Raw genomic sequence first — 19,202 nt, forward strand, 5'->3', positions numbered from 1 at the left:
TATGACTGTCTAGGTAGAAGGCAAATGCAGACTTAATAGAAAATTTAAATTTTAAAATAGAAATAGGCATTTTAAAATTTAAAGTGAAGAAAATTTCATTATTGCAGTCCTATCTACCTTTGAAATGGATTTCTACAAAGTCCCTTCTTTTATGAGGGGAAAAAAGGTGTGAAGCTGGAAGCCAAGCGTGGTGAATTTCAGCCATCAGACAGGTGTAGGGAGGGTTCAAGGGGAGGAAAATAAAAGCAATCTTGTGGTAAGAACCTGTGGATCATTACCCCCCACCTTCTTGGGAAAGAACAAACATTCTTATCACGGTGTAGGCTCATGTAGACATTTCCTCAGTTCCCAGGAGAGGCTGAGCTCAGGTAAGCTGGCTGATCTATGACAGCTTCCCTCCCTGGGCCATCATGTTAGGGTTCAGAGTCTGCCCCAACCAATGGGATAACTTGAGAAGACACATGGGGACATTTACTAACAAGGTCCCTAGCTGGCCTCTTGGGTTCTTCCTACGCTGTGCTTTCCCTATTTTACCTTCACTGCTAAGCTTGGCCTCTGGCATAACAACCTATCTAGACCTAGTATCCAGGTTAACTCCTGCCAAACTCCAGGGGTACACGAAGAGTGTGGCTTCCTCCCTAAACCCGTAACTGGAATGGATGTTAGGCTGGATGGTGTTTAAAACTGGCTTTCTTCTTAGCTCAGGTTGCCAGCAACATAGACGAACGGACTGTTTCCTTGATTTAACCCCCCCCTTGTCACTCTTCCATCCTCATCCAAAATGACTAAAGCACTTTTGTCAACCTAACTGCACTTGTTCCTCAAGGTAATTTTAAGGTTGGGTCCTCCAGACAGGTACCGTCATCATCTCCATTTCCATACAGGTGAGGAACTGGAGGTCAAAGAGGTTAGGTGATGTATCTGGGTCACACATCCAAAGGAGGGACAGAGTTGGCCCTGGAAGCCAGATTTTGACCCTTAGCCCAGGGGCTCTTATTGGAACAATACCCAGCCGCACTTAATATGGAACAAGTGTGGACATCTGTAGACGATGAAGTAACCGGCTTGACCTCTCTGTTACTTTCATGGACTAGATTGATGCTCTCTAAGAGAGGCTAGTGATAAAAAAATATTCTCCTTCAGAAACTTCTCATAGATATCTACCTATTCTAAATAATAATCATGCTGGAAATTGGGAACTTAAGGAAAAGCTCCATCAGTACAGAGCAAATTAGGTAAATGTAGTAGTAGTCTGTATTTGTTATTCTTAAAAAACACTAAAAAATCATTTCCTTATTTCTTTAGGCATTTTCTGGGTAAGAACTGAATACTGTTTAACATACTCTATGTGCTTAATAATTTATTAATATTACTTGTATTGTTAATTATAGTAAATAGCAGATTATAAGGAAATTATGCCATTAACCTTCTAGCTAGTATGTCTGAGAGATAGATCTTCATTTTTTTCTGTAAGCATTCCTTGCGGGAGCTTTCTTAAAAATAGGAAACCTTAGTAAAAATGTCAGTCTCTGTTTTAGTAGTACCTAGATGGTTACCAAACTGACTATTTAAGAGTTGATTCTGTTGTTTTGGTTTGGTTTGTTTTGTTTTTAGTTTGGTGATGGTAGATAACCAGAAGGTCAATTAGCTTTCCAGTAAGTAGCTACCATAACCCTACTCACCCCTCCCCCACTCCCCCCCCCCAAAAAAAAACCCCAGCATGAATCAGCCATTGTTTCACCCTGAGGTTATTAGATAAAGAAGGCTTCTAGAGACTTTCATTCAAAAGAAAAGAAGGAAATTGTTTTCTTCATTAAAAGGGGCTGGTAAAACACTTTTTCAGCAGATCATGTTGGAAGCTAAGGTATTTAAGAGCTGGCATATTCTAATAGATAAAACCATGATATCCAGAAACCTGAATTTTGTTCCAAGTGCTATTCTAAAAACCGATACTCTTGTAGTTTTGCAGAGTTCTTCACTTTTCAGTTTTTGTGAATAATGCTGCCAGGGCATTGACAAGGCTCAGTCTCTAAGGCCGAACCGGGGTGGGATAGGTCCATTCACAGCCGAGAAAGTCTTAAAATCCCAATCACATTCGTTGCTGAAATTGGCAGCCAAATCCAGTTTGAAGGAGTAAGAGAAGAAGGTGGGCTGAAGAGAAGTGCAGGAAGGAGGCTTCAAGTCTAGGATGAAATTGCCTAAACTCAAGCAGGATTTTCTAAGAGAGCTTCTCTTGGGTAGCCTGCTCACAGAAGGGCCTTTGCCCTGGAACTTGGGACGTCTCCTTTCAGATATCGTCCACTTTCTGGGGGCAGCTGGAGGGGTAGCTCCAGAAGGTGACCACCTTTAGGACAATCTGCAGCAGAGTCTCCTCTGTCACAGAAACCTTCAGCCGGCGAGGGTCCTATTTAATTAACGCTTGTCATCCCCACTCTTCCCATTCCATCAGGAGCGCCTGACTTCATGGGAGCAGCACAGCTGCTGAAGGTGCCAAGCTTGGGGGAACGGAGGAGGAGGCGTGGGTAGTTCAGGTCCTGGAAGAATCTGGAACACTGTGTTCTGTCTGTCTAAAATGGACTTGGAACTCCTCTGCACTGTCTGTTGTGTGTTCCCGAGCAGCTGTGGAGCAGCTGCCTTGCTCCACCTCAGCAGTGGGTGAAAAGACTCCACTGTCTGTTTGGGGCAGAGCAGAAAGGGGCCCGGGATCCAATGCCCTAAATAAGCATCAGATATTGTGAGTGTTTTTATTCACCGTAATGAAGCACATCATTATTAGCCGAGCACTGTGGCTTCCCAGCAGAGAGCAGGGGCACTTGACAATACCTCCTTCACGTCCAGCCCCTCCTCCCTGTGAGCCCCCCATCAAAGGCGGAGGCTGCAGCCCAGTGGGGGCTGAAGCGTTTCTCCAGAAAGCCGCTTAGGATGCCTGCAGTGTGCCTCCCCCCGCCACGCCCCACCCCGACTTCTCATAGACTTGCCGCCAACTCGCTGCCAGGTTTTATCGTCCTCCCTTGTTGAGGGTGAAGGGGCAGTTGAGGTTGGGGAGAGATGAAGCTTATACTAAGATCTTGTGTTTAGGTAGCAGTTTTCTTAGTAAGAGCAAAATGCTATTGGACCTGATCTTCTGTGGCTTTTGTCTTCAGCATATGCCTGCAGAGTAGAAAGAAGGTGTTTGTGACCCCCTTTAGTTTTACCACGGGGCAGACTGAAGCCTGGAGAGGTTTGCCCAATCGTGATCCTATGCTGGGTTTCTAAGTTCTCCGTACTTGGAAGAGATAATAATGACACAATTTATATGGCCAGACACAAAGATAGTAACTCATGTAGTCCTTACCACACCCTTTGAGGTACTGTCATCCCCATTTCGCAAATAGGGAAGACGAGATACAAGGATCTTACATAACTAACCAAGGCCCCAGAGCGAAGTGAGTTCCAGCGCAGGATCTGAACGCAGGCAGTCTGTGCTCTTAGCCCACTGCTACGTTCATGTGAGTGATTTATTCCATCTGTAGGTCACTGCACAAGTGCATGGGCACTGCTAGCCTTGCTGAAGGGTTAGGAATGATTAAATCCACTCTTGGACAAATAAAACAAAGTACTGAGTAGTGAAAGGATTTGCCCACATACTCACGGAGGCAGGTCAAAACCCAGGCCTCCCAGCCCCCAGTGTAGACACAGCCCAGTGGATGCATCTGCCTTTGTATCTTTGGCCAGCCAACCTCGAAGGATTTCTTGGAGAAATGAACAGTAAATATGTTATTGTTACTGCATAATTGACAGCTATGAAGGGCTTGGTGCCGTAAAAAACAAGGGCAATGCTGTGTTAGCATCAAGGGCGTGTTTCCGCTGTTAATACTAAGTTGAACCCTTTGAGTCCTTAGTTCTTCAACTCTCACAGCATCAAGTTGCCTTTTTTTGTTACAATCTTATACAGGTTTACAACATTACTGTGAGTTAACCTGTGAGTAGATATTTTACTGAATGTTCACTAATAAAACCAGACTACAGAGACGATAAGTAATAGTAACTAAGAGAAAGGGCAGTGGTGTTCTGAGAAGCAGGTTCAGGGTCTGGGAAAGAACAGACACCCTGGCCTGGATGAGGAAGCATTCAGGTCCTGCCTCAGCTGCTGTTTTTTTGCTGTGGGCCTTCATCTCTTGGAGCCACAGTTTTCCCAACTGTAAAATAAGGAGGTGGGAAAAATGATCTGCAGTTTCACTTCCAGAGCTGAGAGTATGTTGGTCTCTAACCTGAGAGTTTTCCTTTCTGCAGGGATAACTCCTGAATCCTCTAATTCATATTTTGATGCTGTTTTTTTTTGTTTGTTTTTTTTTTTTTTTTACCTATTCCCTTTGTGTTATAGACATAGCAGATCTTCAGAAGACCAGCATAGGAGGGAGTTCTTACGATAAAACTAGAAGTAGAAATAGATTGATGAGAAATCTCCCAGAAGAGTTATCAGAGCTTTTAACTCCATGATTCCACTCTTCGGGCTGTTTATGCTAAATTGAATATTTGGAAGCTTTAACATATCAGAGATAAGGGCAAGGCAGAAAGTTCATGCTATATTTGACCCCAAACTCTCTTTGACTGTTAACATTGGGGTGAAGGGTTGTGAAGTGTGTCTTATACTAGTATTCATGTTCTCATCTTTCATAGTAGTAAAATCATGATAAATAATTGATTTTGAAAAATAATTAAGAATTTTCCTTTCCCTTTAAAAAAATCCACATCATGGCCAAAAATTATAATCAAATGGGCTGAAAGGGATCTCCAGGCATCATTTATTTTTTCTGATTTGACAAAATGCCACAAACTAGCCCGCTTTCCTTACCTGCACACGTCTCTAGAAAGACCTACACAGCCTCACGTCAAGTGTGCTGAGGCTTGGACCCTCACCACACCCCATGTCTGTCATCCTGCCATTCCAGGCATGTAATGAGTTCACCACCCACGTGATGAATCTCCTGCGAGAGCAAAGCCGGACCAGGCCCATCTCCCCAAAGGAGATCGAGCGGATGGTCAGTATCATCCACCGCAAGTTCAGCTCCATCCAGATGCAGCTCAAGCAGAGCACGTGTGAGGCCGTCATGATCCTGCGTTCCCGGTTTCTGGATGCGCGGTGAGTCCCCAGGAGGGGGTCTGTCCTTGGGAAGAACCACTGATCCAGGGTTGGAATCCACGGCTGGCCCTCTCCAAAGACTCCGTTGTCATCATGTTCAAGGCTGAGCCAAGTGGTAGCCTGAGAAAGGTTCTTAGGTCAGGGAAAGGAGTGCTGAAAGGGTGGATTACCATTGGTTTTATACGGCTCCAGGAAAATGTGTCATGGGAGGGGATATTTTTTATGGCCACTGCTACTCACTCTTCATGAGAAGCAAGGATGATTTAGCTACAGGGACAGAAAAAGCAGGACTTTCTGTTTTCATACCACTAGGGGTCTCTTTCACAGGAATAGGTTGTAACTATGGGCCCATACAGGTCTTACTAGATACTGCAATGACATATTTTCTCCACGAAAGTTCCGATTGAGAGCTGGGAATCTTTGCCACACTACATGTAGGCAGAGAGGGCACCCAGTTTGATTCAACAAATATTTATAACTAGATTACCATGTGTCCTACTCTGGGCTGAGTTTTAGGGGCACAAAGATGAAAAGATGAAGAAGACGTGGTCCCTTGGGCATAGAGGGGCAAGGGACTGGTCTGATATGGGCCAGATTTTCAATCAAGATTTGATGTTTTCTATCTGACATTAACTTGTGACCTAATTTGTGAGGTCAAAGAATTCAGTTGAAATCACGGATAGAAAGGTCCTTTACGACAAAAACTGAGACTATAGAACAAATAATCAGTTCTTGGTCCTCCTACCCTCTAGACCAGTGGATCTGTACAAATCCCTTTGATTTCTTTGGCTTCTGATATCCAGCCTGTAAAATGGTGATATCATATCTTTCATCTGCTCTAGGGGAGTGTGTTGATAATTGATCTAATAAATAAGTTTTCAGAGTGTGGATCTACAGTTCATCTTAAATTAGCCATCTTCTATAAATGCAGATTTCATCATTCATTGTTTCCATTCCTGAATATAATCCCAACATATGATTTTCATTATTAAAACATTAGGTATGTCAGGGTCATATACCATTTAATAATCTGTAGTTTTGTTCCTTTTCATTCAGACACCCAAATGCTCTGCTTTTTAAATTTTTTCACCCCAGAAATCATGTATTATTCAGCTCTCTTACCTGTACTTTTCTCTCTCTTCACAAGTGTGGTCTTTACAGTTCACAGACCTCTTCAAATCTCCCTGGAACCTCCTAAACTCCCTTTTATTCATTGTGTTTTGGGTCACGTGGAATATGAAATAAGAATGCCAGCTAGCAAACTGTATCTCTGGGCTAATAGAATTCCATAGAGTAAGTCAAGAGAAAGTACAATGAAGAGAGCTGTTCCCAGCAGAGCATGGTGATGAGTGGGGGAAGGCACAGGCCCTCTGAAGCAGGACCACCCCTCCCCGTGCATCTCCCTCACCCCGTGGCCTGCTGCCAGCCTGGCTTCTTTAAAGCAGGCCGTTCCGCACGGTACAAAGTGCAAGTGACTGGTGGCCTGTGTCTGGGTCTTTCCCCTGTGCTGTGGCCGCTGCCACTCTGCATGTGTTGTTTACATCCCCATGGTAACTCCTCTCGTTAAAATGCTGGAGTTGGCATTGATGTTGGCAGATACTGAAAAAAAAAAAAAGAAAAGTTGGGCCCAGACTGGGTTCTTTTCAAGAAAGAAATCAGAGAGAAGGGAGGAGCAGAATCATTTTCTCATAGGATTTCTTCTCTCAGTAACTCTGCTGTGGCCAGCAGAAGGTCAGACTCTAAAATACACGAAACTAGGCGAGCTTTGTACACAGTTCCTTTCACTTCCACCAGCCTTTGCCTAGATTGTTCCAGTTGGCACCAGAAGGACAATCACTGTAAGAGAGGGTCTCTTTCCTGCTTTGGCTGCAACCTTTGAATCATTGCCTCTGAGCCAAGGTTCAAAACTAAAACAACTAACCTTTTGTCTTTGTTATTAGCATTTACTTAGAGGTATGTATATTTAGTATCGCTGAAAAAATATGACCCCAAGTGCCAACCCAAGGCTAAGCAAATGGTTTTTCCAGCTCAAAAATAAACGTTTGCCTGGACTTCCTGATTGCAGTAGCTAATATCATTGCTTCTAGTGCTATCTATAATTGGGAAAGCTAGCTAAACACACTTTACTAAGAAAGACACATTCACTGCTGATGTTCATGTGCTTCTCTCAACCAAGCATCTGATGGGCAGGGCTTCATCGGAAAAGATTTCATGGAAGACAAAATACAAGGAGGACTTGATTTAGTAACAGGATTAGTCTTCGTAATGTAATGGGTATGCAGAATTGAATGTTACTGCTTTGTTGTGTAACATTCCTTGTATTTTCTGTTGCTGAAGAACAGATTACCACAAATTTAGCAGCTTAGAACAACACAAGTTATTATCTCACAGTTTCTGTTGTTCAGGAGCCTGGGCAGGCTAACCTGGGTTCTCTGCTCTTGTCTCACAAAGCTGCAATCCAGGGGTCAGCTGAGGCCATGCTCTTATCTGAAGCTCATTCCAGTAGGGGCATAATTCAGTTCCTTGTGATTGTAGAACTGAGGTCCCCAGATCCTAGAAGCTGCCCTCTCCATAGGCAGCTTACAAGTCGGCTGCTTGCGTTCTTCCTGGAGAATGTCACCATTTTAAGGCTTTAACCTAATCTCCCATTTCATTAACGCAAAGTCAACTGATTGGTAACTTAATCACAGGAATGATATCCTGTTATTTTCACAGTGCCCCGAGACACACACACTCAAGGGAAAGGGATGTACCCCAGGGTGAAATCTTACATATCTTCTTGGGATTCTGCCTTCCACACTCCCCAGCTGAGCATTTGGGCCAGGTTTTGTCCACTCAAGTCATATCCTTTTTGTCTTCCTTATAGTGCCAGAAAAGTTTAACTTAAAAATTCCATTCATTCATTCATTCACTCAACATTTATTATTTCAGCTTTATATCAAGCATTGTGCTGTGAAACTTGGTAAGCTTATTGTCAGGCCTACAATAAGTCTTTGAGAGAGAGAACTTGTAAACCCTTGTAATGGTTTTCTAGCAATACAGTAATTTTATCTTGTTTTTTTAAAATAACATCTTGCTAGAGAAAACAATAAGAACCTAAACACATGGTTGGAAGTACACCTCTGCACTTCACCCTGGTAGATGGAGTTACCTACAATGATTAGCAAAGAGGACGGTAAGAAAGAGGAAAGGACATCCAATAAGGTCTGGCCAAACTGGCACTGTATTTAGATTTATTTACTTCTCGGAGTTTTTACTCTCTGTCAAATGCTATATTGGCCACTGGAATAACAAAGATGAAAAACTGCATGTAGATGTGGGTCCCACCTTCAAGAGCTCATAACCTCCTGGGACAGGTGCTCTTATAACAGCATAAAACTGCACATGATCACAGGAAGTACATCTGCCAAGTTTACCCAAAGGGGAGAGAGAATCGAAAATCAGGAAGAGGCAGACACTGCTGAATCTCAGAGGAGTATGATGTTTAACAAATAGAAGGAATCACAGAAGCAAAGTAAACAACATAATTCAACTTCAACAGGCATTACTTACTGGAATGCATACTATGTGTCGGGCAGCAGGGTTTCAAATACGTGTGAAACATGGCTCCTCCCCTTGAGGATTTGCTGTTTAGTTGGGAAGACACGTGTAAACTTGTGGCAAATGCTGCGGGAGAGAAATACACAGGGTGGTATGAAAAGGCACAGGAACATGAACGCCGTGAGTGCCTTTGGGGAATGGAGAAGCATGTGATGTAGCTGGATGAAATTATGTAGAGCATGTGTAGGATTGGAGGGAAATGAGACACTAGGGAGGGGCTAGATCCACTGAAAGACCTTAACTGTACCAGCAAAGATTTCACATTGGTCCTATGAAGCAGCAGAAACTCTCTGAGCTGTTTAAGGAGGGAATATAGTAATTTATAGTGTAAGTTCTCAAGTTGCACTTCTTGGATTCAGATTCTTGCTACAACCCTGACTACCTTTGTGACCCGGGGTAAGTGGCTTATCCTCCCTAAGACTCAGTTTTTGTGTTTCTAAAATGGGGATAATTCTATACAGGAATAAATAAGATAATATATTTAAAAAGTATAGTGTCTGGAACATAGTATTCATACCATAATTCAGCTATAATATAGTAAGGTTCAGTATATTATATATTATTTATTATTATTATTATTATTATTATTATTATTATTATTATTTTCATGATCAGATCCATGGTTTGGAGGAATTCCTCTAGTGATTTTCTTGAAGATGAGCTGAATTCAAAGAAACGGTAGGAGACCACTGTTGAGGTGTGTGCTTCTCAAACTGGGGAAATGCAGAATAAGTATGAAAAAACCTTCCCCATTTTACTCAAATATTTGGAGGAAAATATTCTTATTTTAAGATAAACATTGGTATGTGATGGAATAGACTACAGCAGGAGGTTTTGAAGCCATTTCGTGCTTTTGATGGTGTGCACCAGGGCTGTAAGTCCCTGCTCTCCTTCCAGGAGGGTTGCTTGGCCATGATTTAGGGAAAGCATCCGTATGGAGTTGCACTGTCTAGTCTGTGGCTTCTTGATTTTAAATTTAAATTAATTAAAATAAAAGTAAATAAAATTTAAAAATTTAGCACTCCAGTTATATGAGCCATATTTCAGCCACTCGATAGCCACATGCAGCTAATGGCTACTATATTGGAGAACAGAGAACATTTATTTTCCTCATTGCAGAAAGTGCTGTTGGACAACACTACTAAGACCATTCTGTGACAGACTGTGGCTCCTCTAAACCCAGTTCAAAAATAGCAGTGACACTAAGGATGGAACAAAAGGGATAGATTTGAAAAATAGAACTGGTAAGACTTGCTCTGGGGCCTACCTTCCTCAAATTCCCATTATGCAAGAGCTTTTACTACACGCCTCCTTTTTAGTGGGGCTTTTTAGTCCAATCTGCCCAATTTCTGATGCTGGGTGACACAGAAACTCAGCATGATTTGGGAAAGTGACTTAGGCTTGGCATAATCTGGACAGATGTGGTTAATACCTATGGACAGATAGTGTTTATCCAGTAAGAGAGCAAGAGGAATTGAGAATCACTCCCAGATTCTGGCACATGCTAGGTGCTCAAATATTTGAAGGAATAAACGAACAAATGAATGGACAAACAAATTAGCAACTACAATGAACTCTGTATCTATGGTGATGTCGTTATATAATATGGAAAAAAAAAGAAAATGGAGCTGGTTTGGGTGAAATGTGATACTAGTCTTAGAAGCACAGAGTTTGTTGGAAGTGTCTGGGGTATGCAGTAGTAAATGGGGCGTTGGCTCTTAGGAGAGGCATTTGGTCAGAGATAACACATTGGGTGGTTAGCAACATATGTACACGGTGCCTACACTCCTCACTCTTGAGTCACTGTGATTTGAAAGGTTCCATCCCTAAAATTTAATCAACTTCCACATTTCTTAAGTTTACCTGGATAACTGATGATCAAAGCTTTTGGTTGGCTTGAAATAACAAATGTTAACTCACCGAGCTGAAAACACTTCCAGCCAAAGCAAAGAAACCAGGTGTCTTAGTTCAAATAAACTTATCGTCAGAATTATAGTATTTTTACTGGGTTTCTTGAGATTCTGCGAAATCCTAATTCTGGGGCTTCAAAGGCCCTAGATTGAGACAGCCACTGCATAAGGTGATAAGTGCATCCATCTGAGTAGATGAGACCACCTAAAGGAAGATTGCACGTCACCGGGAGGAGAGAGCCGTGAACAGCTGTCTGCACCATCCCTGCACCCCAGCTCATTCCAGAGAGGCTTCCTATGAGCTCAGTTGGAAGAGTCCCAAGAAATACACTGTAATGCTAATGCAAACAACTCCCAATTAGGGGAGCCTTCAGGGGCCACTTCCCCAGGCCTAAAACAACTGTTTTCTTTAGGCCAAGAGGAAGCCAGAGGTTATCCAAAGACTAGCCTGGAGACCGGGTTAGCCACTTGGCTACCTTCCTCAAATTCCCATCATGCAAGAGCTTTTAATACACGCCTCCTTTTTAGTTGGGCCTTTTAATCCAATCTGCCCAATTTCTGATGCTGGGTGACCCAGAAACTCAGCATGATTTGGGAGGGTGACTTGGGCTTGGCATAATCCGGACAGATGTGGTTAATACCTATGGACAGATGGTGTTCATCCGGTAAAATCAGGCACTTTATTATGTTAATTAATCCAAGTGGGACCCGGAAAATACAATATTAGCTGAATTTCCTGTCTAGCAAGGCGATCGGTGCTTTCTGTTGGCTTAAGTCAGAAAATTCAATATCCTGGCATAACAAGGGATGTTCTGGAAATTTTTTTTTCCCCATAAGGAAAAGCTTTTGATAAAAGCTAGAAAGGCAGAAGTGCTAATGGAGCTAATTTAAATGTAGAGACCCCACCCCCTCAAGGAGGGCCAGCCAGCATCTGCAAGGAGCCAGGCATCCCTAAGCAAACCCCAGCTATCCTCAGGCCTTAGCTGGGAGGAGGCAACAAACTGATTCTCACTTTAAATTAGTTCAGTTAGCACTTTTTTTTTAAGAAGAAAAATGCTTTTATTCAAAAAGTGGTTTTCTTCATTTTAGCAACCTATATATTAAAAAAGATTTCTCTGGGTTTATGTTTTACCATTTAGCAGCTGTTCCTGCTTAGAAAGGCTTCTCTCCTTTCAAGGGAGGTCAAGTAGTCAGGGGGTTAATTTCCACCCATTCTCGCCCCCCTTCCCCATGCCTTTTAAAAATGTTGCATGCACTTATATGGGGATAGAACAGAGAGAAAATAACTTTAAAAAAATATATATTTATTTATTTATTTGGTTGCTATGGGTCTTAGTTGCGGCAGGCGGTCTCCTTAGTTGTAGCAGGTGGGCTCCTTAGTTGTGGCTCACGGGCTCCTTTGTTGCGGCACATGGGCTCCTTAGTTACAGCATGCATGTGGGATCTAGTTCCCTGACCAGGGATCAAACACGGGCCCCCTGCATTGGGAACATGGAGTCTTAACCACTGTGCCACCAGGGAAGTCCAGACGATGTATTTTTAACTTATGGCTACAGAGTCTCTGTGTAATTGCCAGGAGGCAATCTGTATACAAGGAAGAGGCTGGGTTTTGTAGTCAGGCAGACCTGAATTGATACTTTGGCCCTATAACCTGCTAGTTGAGCGACCTTTGAACTCAGTTCTTCATCGGTAAATGGGAATAACCATAGCTACCTCACTAGTTGTGAAAAATGAATAATTTGAATTGATGGCTCTGAGGGGTATGGCCCAAGGCCTGGAACCTGGTAGGAAGAATCCCCACTAAGTCCTAGTATTTGTCATGTACCAGGCGCTGTGCTGAGTCCTCTCTATGTATGACCTCATTTCTCCCTGTCACCCCGTGAGGTCAGTTTGACTCTTTGGACTGTCATTTGAAGAAGCTGAAGTTTGGAGAGGCATCCGAAATCACCCAGCTGGTATTCAGTTGGTCCAGGGTTCAAAACCAAGATGGTGGGATTTTGCAACTTCATGCCCCTCACCACTCTGTATAAATATTTGTATAATATGTGTGATTGTTCTTTTGCTCAGCGTCCCAACAGTACACAATGAAGTATTTAACGAACGCTTTCAGCACTGCTTTCAGCATCCAGCCCCTTTGCTCAAATCTCCTCTTGTTCACTTTTCACTCAAAAAAGGGCCTTCTCCCAGATGTAGATCCTCTCCTCTCCCTTTTTATATGTATTTGGTGTGAACTTTTTTTTTTTTTTCCGTTGTCGTTGTTGTTTCCTTTCTCTTTATGAAGGCGGAAGAGACGGAATTTCAACAAGCAAGCGACGGAAATCCTGAATGAATATTTCTATTCCCATCTCAGCAACCCCTACCCCAGTGAGGAAGCCAAAGAGGAGTTAGCCAAGAAGTGTGGCATCACAGTGTCCCAGGTAAGAAGCCCTCAAAGGGCTCAGCCCATAGCCTGGCCATGGTGGAGTCACAGGGCAGAGTCTTGGAGGTCTTGCTTTCTTGAACTTTCATGCCTTGTAAGTTCCATCAACTTAAGCCTTAAAATGGCAAGGTCAGCACATGATGTGCATAAGAAAGTTTCCAAGGCAATACCTGGAAAAACTTCAGAGGGACTAGCAGAAGTAGGAGAAGACTAAGTACAGTGTAAAAACAGGGATAGGGTTCTTCCCTCTGAGCTCTCCGTTGCTTCAAATGGGTGAAGAATTCTACATGTACTTGGAAAGCCATCTGAATTTCTCATGTTATTTTCTCAAGCATACTCAATTCCTTGGCCCATTTTTTTGCCCAACCCAGGAACTTTAAGAGTCAGTGAATGGAACTTTTAAATGAAAGGGACTCAAATGTCCTCTCTTGATGTCCTCACTCTGTAACTGATGGAGTGTAGGAATTTTAACATGTCACTATGCTTGCATTGGAATGATTGCACAAAATGTCACTGAGTGCCCCCTTCCCCCAAAGAGCAGTAACCGTAACAGGTGCCTATTGACGTGGAAAGACACATGACATAAAATTTTTATGGACCTGGAGTGTTCAGCATTAATATGAAGTAGAAAAGTCAGCAAGTTTTATATGTATCTACATTTTGTCTACACAAAGGATCCATCCAAACTTCTTACTCGGTCTGAACCTCAAATACCACCACCAGTCTCTAGTTGAGACCAGTAGGGATAGTCAAGAAACCTCTCAGAGAAAGCTTTCCTAAGAATTTATGTCACATGCAAGAGAATCAAATGTACTAGTGTTTCCAAAAAGGGCAAGGGTGAGGGGGAAGTTGGGGAGAAGAGGCCTACTTTAGTGAAAAACTTCACTTAACATTTTGTAAATGAAGTAGACGCTGTTTTGTATAAACTGAGCATCTGTACTTCCTTGAACTGAATCCTGGCTTCTGCTACTCCCTGCCGGGTGCTGATCCCATCAACCTGTGTTTAGCTAAGCAGAATTAGGTCCAGTCAAAATAAAGAACTCCACACAGGGGATCTGCAAAGCACAGATTGCCCGGCTCTCCCCAGCACTCTGTGTGTGATTTTGCAGCAGCCTTGGAAACCTCCTTTCAGACAAGGCAGAAAGAATTGTCTCCTTTTTAACCTGGACCTTCCTCAGGTACTTGGACCCAGCAGAAGGTCATTTCCAGTCTTGGCAACCCTGGGAAAGCAGAACGTCAGTGGTCTAATTCAGGTGGCCTGATTTTTGTCTAGGTTTCTCACCATTCTTGTCCAAATCTAGACCCATTGTCCACAAGAAAAGAGAATTGATGTTTTATGGTACTTGCTGCATGTTTGTGGAATGGTTCCAGGTATAAACCATATCACTAACCCACAAACAGTGAATTTCAGTCATGGAATCTTCTGCTGCTGAAGTTGAAAATCACTATATTGTTTGAATTCAAATTCTGGGATTTGGAATTCCAAATCCCTATTGAAAATAGAATGAACTCTTCAGGATCTAGTCTGTATTGTATCTGAATAAAAAATGGAATCTTGGCCTATTCCAGCAACCTTCACATCCTTCATTATGGAAATCCAGGGTGCAAATAGTTTGTCCATTAAAATGATTATTTACATATATTGTATCACCTTTCTCTTTCCCCCGTCCATCCCAAGGTGATACCATTCTTCCTTCCCCATCACATCACTTCCTCCCAACAATAACCAGACTGTTCTACCATTGCCAAACAAGTTCCAGTGGGAGACAATATGATATCATAGAGCAACCATTTGCTAGGAGCATGTTTATGCTGAGTCAACCATGGGATTTTAGGAACTCACTCTTTCTATTTGGGTCTTAGTTGCCCCATCTCCAGTCATGGTTGGCTGGACCACATGATATATTAAATCTCCCTCTATCTCTAGTTCTCAGATCTAGGAGATGCCTTTGACTGTATCTTTCTTGTTTTTTGTTTGTTTGTTTGTTGCTTTGGGTTTTTTTAAAACTAAATTTATTTTTGGCTGAGTTGGGTCTTTGTTGCTGGGCATGGGCTTTCTCTAGTTGCGGCGAGCGGGGGCTACTCCTTGTTGCAGTGCGCGGGCTTCTCATTGCAGTGGTTTCTCTTGTTGCGGAGCACGGGCTCTAGGCACATGGGCTTCAGTAGTTGTGGCTCACGGGCTCTAGAGCGCAGGCTCAGTAGTTGTGGCGCATGGGCTTAGTTGCTCCGCAGCATGTGGGATCGTCCTGGACGAGGGTTCGAACCCTTGTCCCCTGCATTGGCAAGCGGATTCTTAACCACTGCGCCACCAGGGAAGCCCTGTTTTGGGTTTTTTGTTGTTGTTGTTGTTAATAATCACCCCTCCATCTTGAAATTCTCCTACTTTGGCTTCCTTAACATTGTTCTCTCTGGAGAGAACATTGTTCTCTCCTCCTTCCTCTTGGGCCACTCCTGGTCAGTCTTCTTAGAGGATCTGCCATCTCTACCTATCCTAAAAGTATTGTTCTTTCATTAACCCCCATCTCATCATGTCCTAGCCCATGGTCCTTAATTATTTTTTAAGACACATATTCTTTTAAAATCCACTTACTAGTGAGTCCTCCTGTGATTCCCAAACAAAAATATGCTCATACACAGAAACCCATCTATTGACCATCCTCTCCTTTGATCCCAGAACAGCCCTTCCTCTATTCTAGTGCTGCTTGGAGTGTGATCTACAGAAGGCAGCATCAGCTGGGAGCTTGTTAGAAATGTAAACTCTTGGGTCTTACTGTATAGCACAGGGAACTATACTCAATATTTCGTAATAACCTATAAGAGAAAAAAAATCTGAAAAAGAACATACATATATATTTATGTGTATATATATATATATATATATATATATATATATATATATATATAACTGAATAACTGTGCTGAACACCTAAACCTAACACGATGTTGTAAATCAACTATACTTCAACTTAAAATAAATTTCTTGGGTCTCACCCCAGTCCTGAATCAGAATCCCTGGTGGAAAGGAGAGGAGGCTAGGGATCTGTCTTCATAAGCCCTCCATGCACACTTGACTTTGAAAAGCACTGTTTTACACAGTTAATCGGAGTGGTCCCCTCCGTGCTCACAGCTGCAAATATACGGCTCTTTGAATATCCCCATGAGACTTCTCTCCTGGAACGCCAGACGCATATATCTTACTTCCCACTGGACTTCACCATGGCTCTGCCCACGGGCTCTTCAAACTTAACATGTTCAAAATGTGAATCAAACTTTCCCCAGAGAATCAGTGATTCCTTCTGCATTATCTGTCTCGGAGTAAGTCAGTCATCTCTGTATCCCTAGTGCCTAGTACATAGTAGACCTTGTCAATGATTGTTGAACAGTGAGTTAATTAATGAAAATCCCGATTCTATACATTGTTCAGGGCATATGACATCCCCCTAGTGGACGATGCAGGAAATGCCTGAACTGACCCAGCATCTTCCCTGCATGAGCATCTATTCTCCTGTAGAAAGGAATCATCCCAGGACCGGTCCCTTCTCCACCCTCTTCCTTCTCACCTTCTCTCATGTAGTCAATTTAATTAGGCCACAGGCATTTTCTTTCCTCCTCAAAAGTCATTCCAAACTTCCTTCATCTTTCCCCCTTTCTTCCAGCTCATCCAGCTACCTCAGAAAAAAATCTCCCTGCCTCCTTTCCTCTCTCTCTGTTCCACTTAGAATTCAAAAACCAACCACAATGATGATTGATTCCTATGAATAGTGAAAGTTACATCAAGAAAAGCATGAGCCCTGGTCTGGGAGGATCCCACATGCCGCAGGGCGGCTGGGCCCGTGAGCCACAACTGCTGAGCCTGCGCGTCTGGAGCCTGTGCTCCGCAACAAGGGAGGCTGCGATAGTGAGAGGCCCGCACACCGCGATGAAGAGTGGCCCCCACTTGCCGCAACTAGAGAAAGCCCTCGCACAGAGACGAAGACCCAACACAGCCAAAAATAATAAATAAATAAATAAATAAAGCTACTAACCTTCTAAAAAAAGAAAAGCATGAGTTTGGGAGTGAAATTAGATAGGCAGTGGTCCCTAAATGGACCCAGAAATGCCCTTCCTCTTCCAGTTTAACTCTCTTTCTGTAGGCACCAGCATTTACAATAAATAAAGCATTTTCTCTTGAGTTTTTTTCTCTTGTTTACTAATATTGCAATGCTATGTTTTGATTTTTATAACAGAGGCTTGGCATTTCTGCTTCAGTATGAGCTATATAGGTCTATGAGGGATAGCCTTATAAGATTTTTAAAATTAGCTAATGCACTTTAAAAATAAGTGTAGTTTTGCAAGAATTTTCTTTATCTGCCATTGTTGGGGTAAATTAAATTACATGTAAGCTGTGGCACATGTGTTACCAACTTCTCCTTCTCTCACCAAATTCATGCTTTGTTTTGTAATTGTATAAAACCACAATATTTTAGTTTGAAATCACATCTGAAATATGGGGTATAAAACTCTCCTTCCTAAGGCAGGATGATGGGAGTAAAACTTGAATTTCACTGTGTCTCCACTTGTGTCTGGCAGAGGTCTTGGTATAAAGAGAACGGGCATAGAATCAAGCCAGGACAGCCGCTGTGAGCCACATGAAGGAAATAAATTAACAAATGAAAGTAAATTATGTTTATTTTGTGTATTGGTGTTAACATTTAAAGCCTGGAATTCAAAGGAATAATCAGTGCTAGGCTTCAGTTTTTCCTCATGTAGATAACACCAAGCTTTGCACAAAATACTTAGTGAAATTTATTGGATTGAATTATATTGATCCTAAGGTCAGTAGTATAATGCAGCTAAGAACCTAGTCCATATTAAAGTTATTTAACTAATAAAAATGTGAAATTAATCCATCCATGAAAGCACCCCTATGTTGATATAGATTAATTTGGCTATTTAAAGGTCTGTGTATTTTGATTGCCCAAAGTCAGCTTTAGCATTGGTAAGTAACAGGCATTTCTCCTGAAATGCTAGGTTTATTTTAGTGTCCTATACTTAAGAGGTAAGCAAATTTAAAATGCTTGCCCTGAACTAAAAGGGTCCTAGTGAAATGAGCATCTCCTCCCTAGAAAAATTTTTGTCACAGTGGTTTTGCTAGATTGTGTTATATTAAGCAAGAGAATCTCATTTTATATAGTTGCTCCTCTCCAAGCCCTTCCTTCAGACCTTTTAATTGATGTTGCAAAATCAGAGCTAGGATGAGACCAATTAGCCTACCTCTTCAACCCTCTCATAAGTTCTTCCTTTTCTTCTGTGATGTTTGTGCAGGATGAACTGGTAACTTTCTCCTCTTCTTTTAAACCGCTCTAGGTATCAAACTGGTTTGGAAATAAACGAATCCGGTACAAGAAGAACATAGGTAAATTTCAAGAGGAAGCCAATATTTATGCTGCCAAAACAGCTGTCACTGCTACCAATGTGTCAGCCCATGGAAGCCAAGCTAACTCACCGTCAACTCCCAATTCAGCTGGTTAGTTTTTTCTTTGAATTGGGGGAAATGTTCTCCATTTTTATATGTGCTTTTCCTACACTGGGGTTTTCTGTTAATTCTTTAGGCTATGGATGGGTTGATTTATGTATTTGATTGTCTTTTTTACTGTTGATGCGACTTTGGGTTTTTCTTTTCATTTCCAAAAGGCAATGTGTTTTGCTGTTTATAAGATGGACTTGTCTGAGGGTTTGCACTAATGTGTCTCTTTAAGTTGGACAGAGGTAAATTGGTTGGTTTTGATGAGGAGATCTCTAAATTCTCCTTTCAGAGATTCTAATAAGTAAGCTTGACTTAGTATTTTGAGATAGTCCCTTGGGGTTCAGGCATTTAGTCTGTCTCATATAAAGTTGTTGTCCTTATCTATTTTGCTGTTCCTATTACATGATGTCTGGGTCATCTACTAGCATGCATTCTTTGAAGGAATATTCACTCTTCTTTAAATATCTTATTAAAATGTTCTGGTCTGCAAAGCCAACTATGGTGATTGCTATCCATTGTTTATAGTTGTCATTGTTTACTGTTTTATTGTGTTGGTTTTCTTTATGTAGACTACAAAGAAAATTGCCAGTCGTTAATTCAAGTGATTCAGATTCCAGTTTTCCTGTTACAGTATCAGTCATGTGC

The 19,202-nt window shown here is 42.1% G+C and overlaps 1 protein-coding gene across 2 annotated transcripts in view; it reads left to right on the plus strand.

Moving 5' to 3' along the window:
- Window positions 1-19,202, plus strand: part of PBX1 (PBX homeobox 1) — a 287,434-nt gene that overhangs the window by 224,599 nt on the left and 43,633 nt on the right. For both annotated transcript variants that reach the window (XM_068541179.1, XM_068541178.1), the window contains 3 exons: window positions 4,932-5,122; window positions 12,914-13,049; window positions 18,398-18,557. In XM_068541179.1, coding sequence (XP_068397280.1) covers window positions 4,932-5,122; window positions 12,914-13,049; window positions 18,398-18,557 — 487 coding nt within the window. The remainder of the gene's footprint in view (window positions 1-4,931; window positions 5,123-12,913; window positions 13,050-18,397; window positions 18,558-19,202) is intronic.

Source organism: Eschrichtius robustus, chromosome 3 (genome assembly GCF_028021215.1).
Source record: "Eschrichtius robustus isolate mEscRob2 chromosome 3, mEscRob2.pri, whole genome shotgun sequence".
Classification (NCBI taxonomy): domain Eukaryota; kingdom Metazoa; phylum Chordata; class Mammalia; order Artiodactyla; family Eschrichtiidae; genus Eschrichtius; species Eschrichtius robustus.